The sequence below is a fragment of the Callionymus lyra genome, chromosome 1 (assembly GCF_982586985.1).
Source record: "Callionymus lyra chromosome 1, fCalLyr1.hap1.1, whole genome shotgun sequence".
Classification (NCBI taxonomy): domain Eukaryota; kingdom Metazoa; phylum Chordata; class Actinopteri; order Syngnathiformes; family Callionymidae; genus Callionymus; species Callionymus lyra.
Window position 1 is genome coordinate 12,604,806 of NC_141818.1, and position 21,125 is coordinate 12,625,930.

Consider the following 21,125-nt stretch of genomic DNA (forward strand, 5'->3'; position numbering starts at 1 on the left):
AGAGCGCTATCCCCACCTAAGATATGAAGAACATGATGAATTAGGACATGTAGGCGTCACGTGTTATTACTGTAATTCCTTGCAAAAGCTGATTCTGGAGCTGTTCTGATTTATAAATGCCACTCTGCACACGTCTCCTGTTTCAACATTCTTTCCACTGTTTACGAGCCTGGGTATGGAGTCTCTGAGCAACTAATGGACAGTTAGAGTAAATAACGAAGCAGTGCACCGTCTGGCAGAGAGCACTTCCTGCGTTAGGATTCTGCTGATGATCCCGCATGAGTCAAGTCTAGTCAAATATTTAATTCACCGACGTCAACCCTTGCGAGTGGAAAACTGAACATTCATGATTCATTTGCTGTAAACGTGTTGAGGTACCAGAGGGTCCAAAGACGAGATACAGCCATTAAAGATCATCGTCCTTGTTAAAGTAAAATGAACTACATGTCGGAGAAACATGTCTTTTTTGATAAATATAAGTCTTTATGCTTTGCATGGTGAGTTTATAACAACCTTCTTGGTGGTTTTGTGGCTGCACTGTGTACCTTTCATTCATTAAACTATCATCAAAGCTTCGATAAAATATTAAAAAGCATCAACTTAAAATGAAAAACCATTCAACACCAAATGGAAACAACATTTTAATGTATCTTCTAGGGAGAGTGAAGCCATTCTTTTAACCTTTTGAATCAAGGATCAACTGCAGTTTTGCAATAGTCAGACAAACAGTGTCATCTAGTGGTTCATTTTGATATAACAGCTGGTATTATTGTAAGTAAGTAATTTATATTTGTAGATTTTGTTTAATTGAAGATGCGTTTTCGACATAATTCAATATAAAACATAAATATTATTATTATAATACAATAACAGTTTTATTGCAGGGATCATAGTACAGTAGTAACAATGACAGTCCACACTGTGAGATTCCAATAAGCAAAAATGACACGGACTATCGTTAAAATAAATCGAGCCACTTTTGAATTATTATTATTGTTTATCTTTGTTCTTTTACTTTTTTCCCCCCGTAATGTTAATTTAACAACCACTGGTCTAGAAAGGCGCTATATAAATAGAGATTATTATTATTATTATTATTATTACTCATTTTTTCTTTTTCAATATCTGCTCTTAAAGCGGAATTTCAATTCTGAAAACTATTTCGAACGTTTTTGGAAGGGTTTTATTTAATAAAGCAAATAAAACAGATAAATAGCAAAATAGCTGTTAATGTTACAGGTATTTCTGTATAAACGAAACTTAAGAACGGGAAATAAAATTACCTTTATTAAATATCGAAAGCATGAACCTAACTTTTTTAAACACGAAAAACTAAATACAGACGCGATCAGAAAGTTGACAATCGTAAGTAAAACCATCAAAGTTTGAACTTTTAAACAAAAAGAAAAACACAAGCGGGCTTGAAATAAACTAAGCCACGCCCAGCCCAGGGGCTTGGCCCGATGAGCATGCGCACTGAGCGCCCTGTTGATCGCATTGTTTTGTTTTGTGTCTTCCTTCCGAGAATAGTCTTGCGTTTAAATCCTTTTATTTTTGCTCCACTCCAACCAGGCAGAACTCTTTTTTATACATATTTAAAGTTTTTAAAAAGATGTTCCAGCAGACTTTAAAAGATTTTAGCATCAACTTCAACGCCTTGAACGAGCGGAATACACTGTCCAGCGGTGCCTTGTTGACGGGCCAGGTGAGCTTCACGCTCACCAAGGAGACCAAGATCACCTCCATCACCATGAAGGTCGTGGGGAAAGTCCACGTCCACTGGACCTCGGGAAGTAAACGCTCCAGGAGGAATGTCAACGCGAAGCTCGAGTTGTTCAACTTGAGGAACACCATCATGCAAGAAGGTGGAGCAGGTATGGACCGCCAAAGAACCCCAAGTTCCTGATCCAACACACTCACTTTGATCCCTTTCTTTTCAGTCTCTTCAAAACTCCCCCCTGGCAGACATGTCTATCCCTTCACATGCCAGCTCCCCCATGGGTGGGGTTTTTTTTTTTTTTAAGTAAAACAAGTGTATTATGATGTATTTTCCTAAACAGTGAATGTCTCCCTCAGGTAGGTAAGGTAAGGTAAGGTAAAACTTTATTGTTTTTTTCCAATAGCCACAGAAAATACAACAATTTTCCATAAAAAAATACATCAAAATAAAATAAGAACAAGAAAAAAGAGAAATAAAGATAGGTAGGTAGGTAGGTAAAACTTTATTCTGGACTGTCGTACTATTACTATACTTTCTTTGATGTATGTTCTTTGTCTTTAGACTTAGATTGTATCATCTTGTTCTTTCTCTTTCTTTCTCTTTGTTCTTGTTCTTTTTTTATTTTGATTATTTTTTATGAAAAATTGCTGTATTTGCTGTGGATAATTTGGAAAAAAAAAACAATTTCAATCAATAAAGTTCTACCTAACCTAATCTATACTATAGGGTGGTGCGTTCAAGTGCACTTAAAGTTGTAGGGGGGAAAAAAAAGGTTTTGTCAACCAAGGAGTTTTTTTGCTCATCTTTGGTTGTCCATCATCAAAATAAATGTTAAAAAAAAAACCAATTTAGTATTACAATATTTATAATATTAATCAGGAAATGTAGATCAGAACAGCTGGATAGATACCATCTGGATCCTCATACCATTTGAAGAATTAGTCACTCTCTGTGGTGCTGAACGAGCATCACATAATTTACATTCTTACTCTACTATGCGGTGTGTTCAAGCATGTTCTGGAATGCTTCTAATACCTACATTTAATGAATTAAATAAAGCAATAACATTAGATTCTTGGCTGTAAAACAGCTGCTTGACAGATCTCTGCGCTGTGATTGTTTATTTGTTCAAATCAACAAAAAAAACAACTTCAGTTTAAAGAACTTCTGTTGATGAGTTAATAGTTAATTCATTGAAGGATCCATGCTTTAACTAGTAAATGATACATAATGGTTGGACTTAAATGCATCTTTTTCGTACATCTTCTGTGATTGATTGAAGTAAAGCTGTTGAACAAAACATACATTGAAGATACTGAAGTCTTTACAAAGTTATATTTCTCATGACAGGGATTTCCCGACGAGTTTTCGCGGCGCCTTTGGACAAGTGACCTACACTATGAACATGAGCGTCAGCAGGAGCTGGCACCTGGATAAAGACTTCACCACCGAGTTGAAGTTCGTGAACCACATCGACATGAACCGGCCTCACCTGTGGGTAAGTGGGCTCGGCACTTCTTTTTCTTCCCATGCTACAACGAAGGGTTTGATGTTGCGACACATCTACTGTCGTAGGCTCCTCTCTCGGGGGTCAGCAGCAAGACCTTGTGCTGCCTCTGGTGTGCCGAGGGTCCCATCACGATGAGTGCCCGGACAGAGAAGCAAGCGTTTCTACCAGGTGCACTTTATTATCCCTAAAAAAAGCTACAATCAAACGTTAAAGTTTCCCTTTTTTTTCATCCCCTGAAGGTGAAACCGTGAGAATATTTTGTGACTTCAGCAATGCTTCCTCCCGTGCTGCGACCCCAATGGTCAAGCTGCAGCAGAAACAGTCGTTCTTCACCCATAACAGAGGAAGTGCAAGGGTGGTGGACAGGTGCTTGGGCGCGGTGAAGGGGCGCCCGCTGAACCCCCACGTTTCTGACGCCCGCATGGAGATGCTGTTGACAGTGCCCGCCGATGCGCCTTCCACGATCTCCAACTGCAGCCTCCTGGTGGTGGAGTACACCATTAAGGTCAGTTCAAGAAGTGGAAAAAGATGTTTAGAAGCTAAAGATTTTTTTTTTTTTTCAGATTTTTTTATTACTAGTATATAAATATGACTTGAGTTTTTAGGGATTTTTTTTTTTTAGAATTTATTGTCCTTCAAAAATATCAAGTGAATATAAAACATTTTTGGGAAATAACATTATTTATTACTTGATCTGATACTTCTCGCTAATTTATTTTTGCTCTTAATTCTTATCAAAACCACCCACTGCTCATACATCTCAATAGTTTGAGAAAAAAAATGTGTTATTCTATCTGAAAAAAATACATATAATTATGTTTTAAATGCATTATTTATTAAGGGTTCTAGTAAGAAACGTTGAGGAAAAATAAAAAGTGATGTAAACGTAGTTTTATTTTAGAAAAAGAGAGTAAAACGATTTTGTTTTAGAGGGTTATTCTGTCAAAAGGATTCTTAAAATCGACCCAGAATTTCACACTTCACAATAATCATGATCGATACCAAACACTTTTTTAAAATTATTTTACTGTTAAACTGTTAAACACTGTAATAAATACACTATAATAAATAAAAAACATAAAAAGTGCGATTAAACTGTAATAATTAGCCAACAAAAGAGCTGCTACAAGTTGCAACAACTGCTCTGATTGCTATATCCACAAAAAAAAAAGGATCTACGCAGATTTTTTCGCAATTTTTGCAAAACTTCATTGTCGTTTTTTTCAGGAACTAGCGGTTTACTTTATTACCGGTTTCTCGCTGCAGTTATCTTCTACTCTGTGACTCGCAACATGTGGGGAGGAGTGTGACGGATAGAAAAAAAAGTGAAATGAACATTTGATTTTTCAAACGTAACGCGACACACACACGACAACACAATACTCAGAGTGAGCCATCGCGACGATGCTCTCTTACAGTGCAACAATGCATGTTGTATGAATCTTCTCCACATGTGATGGATAAACTGAACTTTGTTTCTATTTTCCTACAGTTGTCCCTCTGCATAAGAGCATCGGCTAATCTTGTCATGCTCTTTCCCATCATCCTCTACGAGCCCCCTGCTGTGCCTCGCCATCAGCCTTATTTGTGAGTGTATCATCGGACCATCAGATGTAACAAGTTTATCATATATATACCAGGTTAGTAGAGGGTCTGTATGTTACTGACTGGTAACATACAGTTACTTTGTTAGCTTTCATTTGTCTTATCTTTCATTTCAATGTATTTTATCAGTATTACTGAGATATATTCAGTTATCGTGATATATAGATATATATTCCTCAGTGAAAGTCTCAAGCTGTTTCTATTTCTCAGGGATTGTTCAGGGAAGATATTGGAGTAAAAGTTGCACTTATCTTTATCAATGTTATTGAATTTCAGATTTTTTTTTTTTCAAGTATTTCTTTTGTGTCAACGGGAGGAACTGGTGGATTGTGTTTTGTGTGCATATAGAAGTAGTTGGCTGGATGAAAAGTTACAATGTTTTACTTTTTAAGAAATGTAGTCTTTTAAATGAGGTTTACAAGTGCAATTTAAACATTTTCCACCTGTGGTTTGGCTCCAGTTACTTTCAACTCAGGAGTAGATCAATGAGTCATTCATTTTAAAATCATTTTAGCCAGTTGTGAACGAATACATTAGGAATATCCCTCTTTTAAGATAATAGATAGATTGATGTGGGGATGGATGGTTGAAGCCCCGATGTGGGAAGAATAAAAGGTACTATCATATAATATATACAGTAGATGCATTGATAGATAGGTATTGATGGAATTTTATCAATCCATTGAGATAGTTATTCTGGGAAAGTACAATTGACTAGTATTCACGTGCAGGACCAGATTCCTTATGTACACTTTTGCTTACTGCACTTTTAATTATGTTATTGGACATTGACAGGCAATTTTCAAAGACAATCTAACCGTTTATTCATCCTCAATTACATTTAAATATCGAGTGTTTGTCACTGTGAAAATAATGATCTGTTTCGTTTAATTTGCTGTGTGTTCTGCCTTGTCATGTTAGTATGTTTAACTGTGGTTCCTCTGCTTTTTCCCATCGTGGGAATTAAGAAGTTGTATCAATCTAACCGATCATACAATAGAAAACAACAAATAAAATTGAACCAAAGCTGTTTCATGTGTATTTGTATTCAATTGAAAAAAACATCTGTTATTTTTAACATGTTGACTTTACTTGACTTGTCGTTCAGTGTAATGTATTATCTTACAATAACATGATTCATGCCTGGTGCCATTAATCATTACCCAAGTGTTTATTACCCTTGAGCACACACTTTATAAGACAGTCGTGATCGCGCTCACCTTCATTGCTGACTCTGTACACACGGCGAAACTACTCCTGAACTCATCATGTCGAGCAGCGTGAAGACCTTTGCTGTGGGTTATAATCCCATTAACGAAAGCAATGTTTTCAGCAGTGGTGACACAGTGACGGGACAAGTCACGATAGAAATGAGTCAGGAATCCAATGTGAACTCACTCTGGATCAAAATGAAAGGAAAAGCGACAGTGAAATGGACTGAAAATCAGGGGAAGACAACAGTGACGTACAGCGACAAGGAGAAATACTTTAGCATCAAGACGCAGCTCATTCAAGAGGGACAAGGTAAGATGCCTTAATTCCACTCTGCACTTCAGACAAGCCCATAATATTAAATGATCTTAATGATTCTTGATTGACGACGATGTGACGCAACAAGGGCAAGTTTAAAAAAAAAGTTAAACAGTCAAATGTGTTGTTAGAGGCTGATTTACGACAGGATTGTGTCACCGAACCTCACGCAATGAATGAATGAATATTGTTTATATCAGGCATATCGGTTTAATATGACCCTCATAATGAAATCATAGTCATAATCTTATTTTATACTTTAGTTTATTTCACTTTGGCATAACAGATTCTTGTTACATAGCAATCAGCACATTCTTGATCAAGATGTTTCGCAATGATTTTTGTGCAATTGAAGATGCTTTAAGATCTTTAAATACACATTTATTTATTGACCTAAAGTAAAGTGGTTTATCAAGCTGAGAGCAATTGTGCCGAGAGTGATTGATAGTAGTAAAAAAAAAACATGATACTTAATGAAGTTTATTGACAAAAGTTGAGAGCTTCGAATGAACATGTTCCATGTCAGGTTTGTTGTATTTTTCATGTTACAGTCTTAGAACTAACACAAATGTGTGTTGGAAAAACAGAATGAGAACGTAAATTAAGATCGATTCTGAAAGAGGGAAGAAACGCACAGATTAAAACTATAAGATAAACCAAAAATGACGTAGTTGTCAACACAAGCGTACACGAGAAAACAAATAAGGAGGTAACATAAGGACATGGAAGATAAAATCAGAGTCAGAGAAGAAACTAGAACCAGTGAGAGATGTCAGAACCATCGAGGAACGACAGGAAGGTCAACTTTACCAGCAAGGACAATCTGACACCACGGACTGGAACCAGGAAGGTGTAGTTGCTAATGCAGCGAGGCTGATTGCAGAAGGTCAAGGGAGAAACTGGTTGGCATGTAGTCGATGGCCTGTGTAGCTGTGTTTCCCGAAAACTCCTCTACAGTGGCTTGCAGAAGTATTCATACCCCTTGAATTTTTCCACATTTTTTCATATTAATCGCCACAAAGATAAATATATCTTATTAGAATTAAATTATAGACCAACACAAAGGTTGATGGGAAGATGTATGGTGCCAAATACAGGGCAATCCTGGAAGAAAACCTGTTAGGGTCTGCAAAAGACTTGAGACTAGGGGGGGGGGTCATCTTCCAGCAGGACAACGACCCTAAACATAAAGCCAGGGCTACAAGGGAATAGTTTTAAAAACAAAACATTTTCATGTATTAGAATGGCCCGGAAATCAAAGTCCAGACCTAAATCCCATCGAGAATCTGTGGCAAGATCTGAAAAACGCCGTTCACAAACGCTCTCCATCTAATAAGATATGTTTATGTTTGTGTCGTGTAATGTGGCAAAATCTGGAAAAGTTCAAGGGGTATGAATCCCTTTTAAAGCCACTGTATATGGAGACTGACAAAACTTTTTTACTCCCAAATGTTTAACAATCTGGTGCTGCTATGGTTCGGGTTAAATAAGTTGCGAAAATTTACATTTTAAAGTATTTTCCAGGTTATAACGTCCTGCATGCAGGCGCCAACACCTTTCCGTTCACCTTCCAGATTCCTGTGCAGTAAGTTTGATCCAATATGTGCTTGATAACCAAACTTTAACTCGGATATTTTCCCATCATGCAGGGATCTGCCGCCTTCCTTCATAGGTGCTTCGGGAAAAATCCAGTACACATTGGAAGCAAATCTGAGCAGGTCGATGAGAATCGACAAAAAAGCCAAGGCCGAGTTTACCGTGGTCCATAAAGCGAGTCTGTATAGTGACCCGATGCTGATGGTGATAAACAATCCTGACTTCGATTCAAAAGAACTGTCAATAATGAGGATGTATCTCTCTGTGTCAAGAACCAACAGCATCAAACCACCAGTAAGAAGATGAAGGGGTTTTCTTCAGGAAACGTCAGCATGTACGTGAAGCTGGATCGCACCGGCTACGTTCAAGGTCCTCCCTTCATTAACGCTTCAATATTGTTTGGTTCTAATTGTGGTGTGTGTGTGTGTTAAACTGACCAGTTGAAGCTCAAAGTCAATCCCTCATGGAAAAATGTCATGGCTCCAAGATAAGACTATCATACTTAGACATGGCCAAGGAAGTGTGACAAAGCATGACTCGTTTTTTGTGCCCATGTATTATATTATTGAAGTTTACTACCATTTTTTTTAACATACTGATGGCGCGTCATTAAGCAGAATTTGTTAGAGCTCAGTAGGTGGCGCCCTTCGTTAATATAGATGAACATTTTAACCTTTTTACTTGCCTGTAATGTGTTTCTATGCAAGTGTGTGCTAACACTTAATATGAATTTGTAACGTCCTCTTCCCAGGTGAAGGAATATCAATCGTAGCTGTTATCGACAACAAGTGTTTCCGGGAAATAAAGCCAAAGTATTGTTTGTACAAGAAGCACAGCTACTTTGCTTCAGGGAAGCGGTGGCTTGAAACTGAAGATATTCTTAAGGAAGTGGGCGAAAACCTTCCACAGAATTGTACTCCGACTGTCTCCAGGACAATCTCCATCCCTCCGTCGACATGTCCATCTATCATGAACTGCAAAATCATCAAGGCAGAGTACCGTCTCAGAGTGAGTACCTATTTTCTGGCTGTGTTCTCAAACTTTTATTAAATGAGGATTTGTTGTCCTTCAGGTCTACCTGGAAGTAAAATATGCTTCAGACCCAGAGGTTAAGTTTCCAGTCATCGTCCTACCAGTCCTGCCAACGTGTGATGAGATGCCCTCTGCTCCTCCTGCCATTGGATTTGATGCATTCGCACCTACAGATTATGGGGGCAACAGTTTCCCCACACCACCCATGTATTACGCCCCCTCTGACCCTGCACCCCCATATAAAGACCACAAAATGTATCCTCGCTTGAGTGAATTCAACATCAAATATTAAAGGCAATAAATGCTAAAACACGATTCGTCACAACACTGAGCTGTAAATATGAATGTTGTAGCGGGTACATGGGGGTGTGTTCTCTCACCCAGTGGGTTATGGGTAGTCACCCACCAAATGTAATAAATATTTGTGCTGTCCTATCCAGCGACTTGTTAATAAACTGTTGACTCCACTCACGTCTCGTTTCTCGTCCTGCCACTTTGGTGACCCCGATTTGAACATGTTCGAGGTAGAAGAAGTTGATGCCTCCTCATCAGCAGCCGACAGAGGTGCCTCATCTTCGGCCACATAGTCCCAACTCCCTCAGCCCTTCCAGTTACCATTGCTCTGCGGGGGGAGAGAGAGCTGACGGAGACTGGCTTAAGGCGAGAGACATGGAAGGTGGGGTGTACGCGCATGGCTGGAGGCAGCTTGAGTGTGACAGCTGAGGGGTTGACGATTGAAACAATGGGGAAATGACCAACAAAACGAGGGGTTAGCGTCTTGGAGCCAGTCTTTAAGGGGAGATCCTTGGAGGACAGCCACACCTGTTGGCCCACCCGATAGGCAGGAGCGGGAGCCCGGTGGCGGTCGGCAATGCGCCGGTTCTGCTCGGCGGAGCGCAGCAGAGCGGAGCGTGCGACCCTCCACATCTTGCGGCAACGGCGGAGATGGTGTTGAACCGAGGGGACTGAGATGTCCTCCTCCTCGGCGGGAAACAAGGGTGGCTGGTACCCCAGGGAACATTCGAATGGGGACATGCCGGTGGCCGCACAGGACATGGAATTGTGGGCATACTCAATCCAAGAGAGATGGTGGCTCCATGCAGAGGGGTTGCGCGCAGCCACACAACGAAGTGCGGTCCCTAGGTCCTGGTTAGCTCTCTCAGCCTGCCCATTCGTCTGTGGTTGGAATCCTGAAGACAGGCTGACAGAGGCTCCAAGCGCTCGGCAGAAAGCCTTCCAAACTTGGGAGATAAATTGGGGGCCACGGTCGGAGACGAGGTCAGTGGGAATCCCGTGGAGGCGGACGACATGCTGCACAAGCAGCCGGGCAGTCTCTGTGGCAGTGGGGAGCTTGGGGAGGGCAATGAAGTGAATTGCCTTCGAAAATCTGTCCACCACCGTGAGTATCACAGTGTGGCCCCTAGAGGGAGGAAGACCGGTCACAAAGTCCAGGCCGATGTGAGACCAGGGCCGACCAGGAACGGGAAGGGGGCGTAGCAGACCAGCAGGAGCTTGATGGGAGGACTTGGCCCGAGCACAAACCGTGCAGGTGAGTACGAATGCCCGAGTGTCAGCGTCCATCGCTGGCCACCAAAAGTACCTCTTCAGGAGGGACAGGGTGCGACCACGCCAGAGTGACAGGCAAAGCGCGATGTGTGGACCCACACCAGAACTTGGGAGCGAACTGCACTGGGGACGAAGAGACGGTTAGGAGGACCGTAACCCGGATCCGGTTCGGTGACTTGGGCCTCCCGGATGAGGGACTCGATCCCCCAGGCAGCGATCCTGAGGCAGGAAGGAGAGAGGATAGTGTCAGGGGAAGCCGGTGCGTCCTCAGGGTTGAACTGACGAGAGAGGGCGTCAGGCTTGACGTTACGGGAACCCGGACGGTAAATGAGGGTGAAATTAAAACGCCCAAAACAGGGACCATCGGGCTTGGCAGGAATTAAGGCGCTTCGCTGCCTGGATGTAGGACAAGTTCTTGTGGTCGGTCCAAACCACGAACGGTTGTTCAGCCCCCTCAAGCCAGTGGCGCCATTCATCCAACGCCAATTTCACAGCCAACAGCTCTCTGTTACCCACATCATAGTTGCACTCAGCAGGTGCCAGCCGCCGAGAGAAAAACGCGCAGGGATGAATCTTCTCGTCAGAGGCAGAGCGCTGAGACAGGACCGCCCCCACCCCTGTGTCAGACGCATCGACCTCCACGATGAATTGCCTGGAGGGGTCAGGTTGGATGAGAATGGGGGCAGACGAGAAAAGTCTTTTTAGATCTGAGAAGGCAGTCTCCGCCTCGGGTGACCAGGCAAATGGGAGGGCAGGAGAGGTGAGACGAGTGAGAGGGGCTGCAACCCTGCTGTAGTTCCGGATGAACCTCCGGTAGAAGTTTGCAAACCCCAGAAACTGCTGCAGTTTCTTGCGGGAATTGGGGATGGGCCAGTCTGTCACGGCACTGACCTTCTCGGCACAGGTCCTCACTTGTCCGCTCGCTATGATGAACCCAAGGAAGGATACAGAGGTGACACTGAACTCGCACTTCTCGGCCTTTACATACAGTTTGTTCTCCAACAGCCGCTGAAGAACTTGTCGGACGTGCTGGCAGTGCTCCTCCTGGTTCCGAGAAAAAATAAGTATGTCGTCCAGATAGACAAAAACTGAGCGGTTGAGAAAGTCCCGGAGGACGTCATTTATGAGGTTCTGGAACATAGCAGGGGCATTAGAGAGACCGAAGGGCATGACCAGGTATTCAAAATGGCCGAGGGGGGTGTTAAAAGCAGTCTTCCACTCATCCCCTTCACGGATGCACACCAGGTGGTAGGCATTGCGTAGGTCCAATTTCGAGAAGACTGTAGCGCCCTACAGCTGCTCGAATGCGGAACTGATGAGGGGCAGGGCATACTTGTTCTTGATCGTAATGTTGTTGAGTCCCCTGAAGTCGATACAAGGACGAAGAGACTTGTCCTTTTTGGAGACGAAAAAGAAGCCAGCACCAACAGGGGAGGAGGAGGGTCTTATGAGGCCAGCCGAAAGAGAATCTTTGATATATTTCTCCATGGCCTCTCTCTCAGGCCGGGACAAGTTATACAGGCGACTACTGGGCAAGGGGGCGCCGGGAAGGTGATCAATGGGACAGTCATAGGGGCGATGAGGGGGCAGGGTGAGCGCATGACACTTGCTAAACACCTCCCCTAGGTCATGATAGGCTGGGGGAACCAAGGAGAGGTCGGGGGGTACCTGGGGCGAGGGAACACCTCCCTCTGCTGGAGGCAGGGCAGATTGAAGGCAGGTGGAATGACAGAAGGTGCTCCAACCCACCACCTTGCCAGACGACCAGTCGAAATGGGCGTTGTGCCGCTTGAACCAGGGGTAACCCAGAGGGGTAATAGGAGACTGGATGACGTGAAACTGAAGTTTCTCATGGTGATTACCAGAAACAATTAATTCAAGGGGCTTGGTACGATGAGTTATAAGGGCCAGGTGGCGGCCATCTAAGGCGTTAGCGTTTAGGGGCGAGGGTAATTGTTCGAAAATAATGCCAACCTGAGATGCGAACTTGGCGTCAATGAAGTTTTCGTCCGCTCCCAAGTCCACCAGGGCGGATACCGGCAAGGGACGTCCGAGGAGCAGAAGAGTGGCATCCAGGAGAGAGCGTGAACCGAGCGGAACGGGGACGGAGGGGGGGTGGCTCAGTCTCACTGCTGGGCCTTGTCTTTTGGCAGTGACCAACAGGTGGAGATGAGATGTCCGGGTTGTGCACAGTACAAACACACCCCGGTCTTTAAACGACGGGACCGCTCAGCTTCGGTGAGACGAGTGCGCCCCAGCTGCATGGGTTCCTCTTCGGGCACGGCACATCTCACAGGGGCAGAGAGGGTAGCTCTCGGGAAGTGTGGGGAATAGGAAGTAGAGTGTGCTGGGGGTACGGAACTCCCTGTCTTCTCCCTTCGCCACTCGCGTAGGCGGTTATCCAGCCGGATGGAAACAGAGATCATTTCGTCCAGAGTCTCAGCCTCCTCCCTAGTGGCCAGCTCATCCTTGATGGATTCACTGAGACCGGAAAGAAAAAGCCCACGTAGTGACTTATTGTTCCAGACCGATCTTGCTGCATAGGTCCTGAACTCTACGGAGAACTCAGCTACACTGCGGGAGCCCTGGTGTAAGGAAATAAGGCATTTGGCGGCGTCCCCTCCCTCCACGGGGTGATCAAAAACCTTCCTCATTTCCGCAACAAAAAGTTCAAAATTATCCCTGACTGGAGAATCACTGTCCCATACTGCTGAGGCCCACGCTAAGGCATTACCCTTAAGTGACCCCATAATGTAAGCTATCTTAGCCTTTTCAGTGGGGTAGGTGATGGGTTGTTGACTGAAAACTAGGGAACACTGGATCAAAAAAAGCCCTGCACGTACCCATGTCCCCAGCGTAGCATTCGGGCACAGGAATGAGAGGCTCTCGGGCTCGTGGCAGGTGTGTTGGGGAAGTGGGGGCAGGCGGAGGAGTCGTAGGCAGTGGGGGTTCCGGTGTGTGGGGAACCAATGCGTCCAATTGTGCGCCCATCTGAGTGACTCGGGTAGCGATGTTTTTGAAGGCTTCCATAGCGTCCCGAAGGGCTTGGCTGTGCTCGGCAATCTGAGTGCCTTGAGCGGCGAGAGCTCCGTGGACTTTGGCCATGTCCGCTGGGTCCATCTTGGCCAGAGCGTTCTGTTACGTTTCCCAAGAGCAGACAGAGGCGATGTTCCAGGGAATACAAAAAGGGGTTTATTGAATAGGAGGGGAGCAGGTAGTGGATGAGGAAGCCGGAGGGAGAGCGAGGTGGGCGAGCTGGAGTGAGAGATCCGGGTTACACGGTTGTGTGAAGTACGATCTGGCGCCGACCGCGGGGAATCCAAGGGTTTATTTAAGGGGTTGATTGGGGATCAAGAACAGGTGAGCATGATTGATGATGAGGACCAGGTGTGAGGTGACACGACAGGAGGAGTGGCAGACCAGGGGGAGGAGAACACAGCAGACTGCTGTGACCACAACAGTAAATGAAGTTTTGTTTTTAGAAAAAGAGAGTAAAAAGATTTAGTTTTAGAGGGTTATTGTGTCAAAAGTATTCTCAAAATCTACCCAGAATTTCACACTTCACAATAATCATGATCAATATCAAACGCTTTTTTTTTATTGTACTGTTAAACTGTTAAACACTGTAATAAATACACTATAATAAATAAAAAACATAAAAAGTACGATTACACTGTAATAATTAGCCAAAAACAAGCGGTTCTACAAATTGCAACATCTGATTGCTATATCCACAAAGAAAAAAAAGGATCTACGCAGATTTTTTCGCAATTTTTGCAAAATCGCTGCAGTCGTCCTCCACCCTGTGGCTCGTTACATGTGTTGGAAGGAAGGGGAGGAGTGTTCTGAGAGGGACGGATAGAAAAAAAGTGAAATGAACATTTGATATTTCAAACGTAACGCGACACACACCGACAACACAATACTCAGAGTGAGCCATCGCGACGATGCTCTCTTACAGTGCAACAATGCATGTTGTATGAATCTTCTCCACATGTGATGGATAAACTGAACTTTGTTTCTATTTTCCTACAGTTGTCCCTCTGCATGAGAGCATCGGCTAATCTTGTCATGCTCCTTCCCATCATCCTCTACGAGCCCCCTGTGCCTCGCCATCAGCCTTATTTGGGAGTGTATCATTGGACCATCAAATGTAACAAGTTTATCATATACGTATATACCTGGTTAGTAGAGGGTCTGTATGTTACTGACTGGTAACATACAGTAACTTTGTTAGCTTTCATTTTTCTTATCTTTCATTTCAATGTATTTTATCAGTATTACTGAGATATATTCAGTTATCGTGATATATAGATATATATTCCTCAGTGAAAGTCTGAAGCTGTTTCTATTTCTCAGGGATTGTTCAGTGAAGATATTGGAGTAAAAGTTGCACTTATCTTTATCAATGTTATTGAATTTCAGATTTTTTTTTTTTCAAGTATTTGTTTTGTGTCAACGGGAGGAACTGGTCGATTGTGTTTTGTGTGCATATAGAAGTAGTTGGCTGGATGAAAAGTTACAATGTTTTACTTTTTAAGAAATGTATTTAGTCTTTTAAATGAGGTTTACAAGTGCAATTTAAACATTTTCCACCTGTGGTTTGGCTCCAGTTACTTTCAACTCAGGAGTAGATGAATGAGTCATTCAGCTAGTTATGAACCACTATATTAGCAATATCCCTCTTTTAAGATAATAGATAGTAGATAGATTGATGTGGGGATGGATGGTTGAATCCCCGATGTGGGAAGAATAAAAGGTACTATCATATAATATATAGATGCATTGATAGATAGGTATTGATGGAATTTTATCAATCCATTTAGAAAGTTACTCCGGGAAATTACAATTAACTAGTATACACGCGAAGGACCAGATTCCTTATGTACACTTTTGCTTACTGCACTTTTAATTATGTTATTGGACATTGACGGGCAATTTTCAAAGACAATCTAACCGTTTATTCATCCTCAATTACATTTAAATATCGAGTGTTTCTCACTGTGAAAATAATGATCTGTTTCGTTTAATTTGCTGTGTGTTCTGCCTTGTCATGTTTAAGTATGTTTAACTGTGGTTTCTCTGCTTTTTCCCATCGTGGGAATTAAGAAGTTGTATCAATCTAACCGATCATACAATAGAAAACAAAAAATAAAATTGAACCAAAGCTGTTTCATGTGTATTTGTATTCAATTGAAAAAAACATCTGTTATTTTTAACATGTTGACTTTACTTGACTTGTCGTTCAGTGTAATGTATTATCTTACAATAACATGATTCATGCCTGCTGCCATTAATCATTACCCAAGTGTTTATTACCCTTGAGCACACACTTTATAAGACAGTCGTGATCGCGCTCACCTTCATTGCTGACTCTGTACACACGGCGAAACTACTCCTGAACTCATCATGTCGAGCAGCGTGAAGACCTTTGCTGTGGGTTATAATCCCATTAACGAAAGCAATGTTTTCAGCAGTGGTGACACAGTGACGGGACAAGTCACGATAGAAATGAGTCAGGAATCCAATGTGAACTCACTCTGGATCAAGATGAAAGGAAAAGCGACAGTGAAATGGACTGAAAATCATGGGAAAACAACAGTGACGTACAGCGACAAGGAGAAATACTTTAGCATCAAGACGCAGCTCATTCAAGAGGGACAAGGTAAGATGCCTTAATTCCACTCTGCACTTCAGACAAGCCCATAATATTAAATTATCTTAATGATTCTTGATTGACGACGATGTGACGCAACAAGGGCAAGTTTAAAAAAAAAGTTAAACGGTCAAGTGTGTTGTAAGAGGCTGATTTACGACAGGATTGTGTCACCGAACCTCACGCAATGAATGAATGAATATTGTTTATTTCAGGCATATTGGTTGAAATCATCAACATCACACTTCATCGTAGTTCTCATATTACATGCATGTCCCGAAAGGGAAAAGCGGGAGAAGCAGAAGCTTATCTAGTCCCTGACCCATGACCCTCAAAATGAAATCATAGTCATATTCTTATCTTATACTTTAATTTATTTCACTTTGGCATAACAGATTCTTGTTACATAACAATCAGAACATTTTTGATCAAGACGTCACGCAAGGATTTTTGTGCAATTGAAGATGCTTTAAGATCTTTAAATACACATTTATTTATTGATCTAAAGTAAAGTGGTTTATCAAGCTGAGAGCAATTGTGCCGAGAGTGATTGATAGCAGTAAAAAAAAAAAAGCATGATACTTTAAATGAACAGAGTTTATTGACAAAAGTTGAGAGCTTCGAATGAATGTGTTCCAAGTGAGGTTTGTTGTATTTTTCATGTCACAGTCTTTGTGTGTAAGAAAAACCTATGACTAACACAAATGTTTGTTGGAAAAACAGAATGAGAACATTCATGAAAGAAAAATTAGGATCGATTCTGAAAGAGGGAAGAAACGCACAGATAAAAACTATAAGATAAACCAAAAATTACGTAGTTGTCAACACAAGCGTACACGAGAAAACAAATAAGGAGGTAACATAAGGACATGGAAGATAAAATCAGAGTCAGAGAAGAAACTAGAACCAGTGAGAGATGTCAGAACCATCGAGGAACGACAGGAAGGTCAACTTTACCAGCAAGGACAATCTGACACCACGGACTGGAACCAGGAAGGTGTAGTTGCTAATGCAGCGGCGCTGATTGCAGAAGGTCAAGGGAGAAACTGGTTGGCATGTAGTCGATGGCCTGTGTAGCTGTGTTGCAGAAGTATTCATACCCCTTGAATTTTTCCAAATCTTTCCACATTAAACGCCACAAACATAAATATATGTTATTAGAATTTAATGTGAAAGACCAACACAACGGTTGATGGGAAGATGTATGGTGCCAAATACAGGGCAATCCTGGAAGAATACCTGTTGGAGTCTGCAAAAGACTTGAGACTAGGGGGGGGGAGGTTCACCTTCCAGCAGGACAACGACCCTAAACATAAAGCCAGGGCTACAATGGAATGGTTTTAAAACAAAACATATTCATGTATTAGAATGGCCCAGAAGTCAAAGTCCAGACCTAAATCCCATCGAGAATCTGTGGCAAGATCTGAAAAACGCCGTTCACAAACACTCTCCATCTAATAAGATATGTTTATGTTCGTGTCGTGTAATGTGACAAAATCTGGAAAAGTTCAAGGGGTATGAATTCCTTTTTAAAGCCACTTGCAAGACTGACAAGACTTTGTTACTCCCAACTGTTTAACAATCTGGTGCTGCTATGGTTCGGGTTAAATAAGTTGCGAAAATTAACATTGTTAAGTATTTTCCAGGTTATAACGTCCTGCATGCAGGCGCCAACACCTTTCCGTTCACCTTCCAGATTCCTGCGCAGTAAGTTTGATCCAATATGTGCTTGATAACCAAACTTGAACTCTGATATTTTCCCATCATGCAGGGATCTGCCGCCTTCCTTCATAGGTGCTTCGGGAAAAATCCAGTACACGTTGGAAGCAAATCTGAGCAGGTCGATGAGAATCGACAAAAAAGCCAAGGTCGAGTTTACCGTGGTCCATAAAGCGAGTCTGTATAGTGACCCGATGCTGATGGTGATAAACAATCATGACTTTGATTAAAAATAACTTTTAATGATCAGGATGTATCTCTCTGTGTCAAGAACAAACAGCATCAAACCACCAGTAAGAAGATGACGTTGTTAACTTCAGGAAACGTCAGCTTGGATGTGAAGCTGGAGCGCACCGGCTACATTCAAGGTCCCCCCTTCATGAACGCTTCAATATTGTTTGGTTCTAATTGTGGTGTGTGTGTGTGTTAAACTGACCAGTTGAAGCTCAAAGTCTATCCCTCATGGAAACATTTTATAGCTCCAAGATAAGACTATCGTACTTAGACATGGCCAAGGAAGTGTGACAAAGCATAACTCATTTTTTGAGCCCATTTACTATATTATTTAATTATTACTACCATTTTTTTTTTACATACTGATGGCGCTTCATGAAGCAGAATTTGTTAGAGGTCAGCAGGTGGCGCCCTTCGTTAATGTAGATGAACATTGGAATCTTTTTACTCATGTGTCTGTGTTTCTATGCAAGTGTGTGCTAACACTTAATGCATTTGTAACGTCCTCTTCCCAGGTGAAGGAATATCAATCGTAGCTGTTATCGACAACAAGTCTTCCCGGGAAATAAAGCCAAAATATTGTTTGTACAAGAAGTACAGCTACTTTGCTTCAGGGAAGCGGCGGCTTGAGACTAAAGATATTCTTAAGGAAGTCGGCGAAAACATTCCACAGAATTGTAATCAGTTCGTCTCCAGGACAATCTCCATCCCTCCGACGACATGTCCATCTATCATGAACTGCAAAATCATCAAGGCAGAGTACCGCCTCAGAGTGAGTACCTATTTTCTGACTGTGTTCTCAAACTTTTATTTAATGAGGATTTGTTGTTCTTCAGGTCTACCTGGATGTGAAATATGCTTCAGACCCAGAGGTTAAGTTTCCAGTCATCATCCTACCAGTCCTGCCAACGTGTAATGAGATGCCCTCTGCTCCACCTGCCATTGGATTTGATGCATTCGCACCCACAGATTTTGGGGGCAACAATTTCCCCACACCACCCATGTATTACGCCCCCTCTGCCCCTGCACCCCCATATACAGACCACAAAATGTATCCTCGCTTGAGTGAATTCAACAACAAATATTAAAGGCAATAAATGCTAAAACACGATTCGTCACAACACTGAGCTGTAAATATGAATGTTGTAGCGGGTACATGGGGGTGTGTTCTCTCACCCAGTGTGTTATGGGTAGTCACCCACCAAATGTTATAAATATTTGTGCTGTGTGCGACATGTGCTGTCCTATCCAGCAACTTGTTAATAAACCGTTGACTCCACTCGTGTCTCGTTTCTCATCCTGCCACTTTGGTGACCCCGATTTGAACATTTTCGAGGTAGAAGAAGATGATGCCTCCTCATCAGTAGCCGACGGAGGAGCCTCATCTTCGGCCACAGAGTACTAACTCCCGCAGCCGGTCAGCTACCATGGCTTAAACTTCTAGAGTTTTGGCACAGCGATCCTTCCCCGTGGTTCGAGTACATTGAGGCGTTATTCCATTTAAGAGGAATAGCGACGGGTGAGTCCAAGTACAAGTACGTTCTCGACAACTGTAATCAAACACGGTTTTGAGCACTTCTTTCCCACTGTCGGACTTCCTGTTTTGCCTTTACTCAGCGAAATTATCAACTGCTAAAGAGGAGTTATCTACAATGGAACGTTTGGGAATAGTGAGGCGTTCAAATAGTCCCTGGGCCTTGCCCCTTTACATGGCCTAAGTCAAGACTGGCCATCCTTTTGGGGATTTTCGGAGATTAAATAACGTGACTGCGCACGACTGTTATCCCATTCCTCATATCCACGATTTTTTGGTCAGTTTAGCAGGTACGACAGTTTTCTCCAAAGTTGATGTGTGCGCGGCTGTCGTCAGGTTCCGGTGTATTTCCCAAGACCAAGATAAAACCTTTGGGGCTTTTTGAGTCCCTGCGCATGCCTTTTGGCTTGAAGGGTGCGGCTCAGACCTTTTGAGAGGTTGATGGATTCGGTGTTACCTGACATTTCTGCTCATCTACCTTTATGACATTTTGGTGGCCAGCCAATCAATAGAAGACCATCTCTTGCACCTTAGGGCGGTTTTCCAGCGTCTTGAAGAGCACGGACTAAAAGTTAATACAGCAAAGTGTCTGTGATCGACTTCTTAGGCCATTGTATTTCATCGCACGGTGCGGGTCCTTTGCCGGCTAAGGTCCAGGCTGTGGTGGATTTTCCCCGGACAGTTTCCATCATCATCTCTGATGATTTTGGGCATAGTGAATTTTTACAAGCGGGTCCTACGTCATGCAGCCAGCCTCCTACAGTCACTTTATGGGGCCCTGAGGTCAACGAAAGCCAGTGATAAGGTGGACTGGACACCTGAGTGCCTGCAGGCATTTGATGGTGCTAAGAGGGCTCTGGCAAATGCAGTGCTCTTGGCTCATCACATGTCTCAGGTGCCCATCGTCCTCACTACTGAAGCATCTGATGTGGCGGTGGGAGCCGTGCCATATCAGAGTTCACAGACATTCAGCATGTGGATGGTAAGGCGGACTTGGTCGTGGATTGCCTTTCTGGGGGTGTTGGTTTGTCCTGGTCACCTCGGGATTGATTATACTGCTATAGCTGCCGATCAGTCAGGGGACCCTGATATTCTGGCTCTTAGGTCAAACCGCACTGGTCTCAAGCTGGAGGAAACAGTGGTGCAGGATGGTGGTCTCGCACTTCTGTGCGATGTTTCCACCGTCCCCGACCAGTGGTGCCTGTTGCTTGGCGTCGTCGTGTTTTTGAAGTGGTACACTCTCTCTCTCTCTCTTCTGGCCAGGCCTTCGTAAAGACGTTAAGGAATGGGCAGCCTCATGCGTAGCATGTCAGCTTGCTAATGTTTACCAACACACCAAGGCGCTTCTGGAACCATTTTCGGTTTCGGCCAGACGTTTTGATCATGTGCATGTCGACCTGGTAGGATCGCTAAATTAGATACA

General features: G+C 43.0%; 3 protein-coding genes across 3 annotated transcripts; all 3 read left to right on the forward strand.

The window, feature by feature from the left end:
• LOC148088086 (arrestin domain-containing protein 3-like) lies at positions 1-5,865 on the forward strand. The gene is made up of 6 exons (XM_087794318.1): positions 1-1,874; positions 1,941-2,001; positions 3,071-3,218; positions 3,296-3,398; positions 3,470-3,735; positions 4,723-5,865. The coding sequence occupies exons 1-6, from the start codon at positions 1,613-1,615 to the stop codon at positions 4,819-4,821; spliced, it is 939 nt and encodes a 312-aa protein (XP_087650444.1). The 5' UTR covers positions 1-1,612; the 3' UTR covers positions 4,822-5,865.
• A 238-nt stretch (positions 5,866-6,103) lies between these two features.
• Positions 6,104-9,360, forward strand: LOC148088087 (arrestin domain-containing protein 3-like). The gene is made up of 6 exons (XM_087802060.1): positions 6,104-6,359; positions 7,890-7,950; positions 8,015-8,165; positions 8,234-8,330; positions 8,713-8,969; positions 9,034-9,360. Exons 1-6 carry the CDS (start codon positions 6,104-6,106, stop codon positions 9,283-9,285), a joined length of 1,074 nt encoding a protein of 357 aa, XP_087658186.1. The 3' UTR covers positions 9,286-9,360.
• Positions 9,361-15,968: 6,608 nt separating this feature from the next.
• On the forward strand, positions 15,969-19,256 carry LOC148088088 (arrestin domain-containing protein 3-like). Its single transcript, XM_087779199.1, has 6 exons — positions 15,969-16,224; positions 17,862-17,922; positions 17,987-18,137; positions 18,206-18,302; positions 18,684-18,940; positions 19,005-19,256. Exons 1-6 carry the CDS (start codon positions 15,969-15,971, stop codon positions 19,254-19,256), a joined length of 1,074 nt encoding a protein of 357 aa, XP_087635325.1.
• Positions 19,257-21,125: the final 1,869 nt, after the last annotated feature.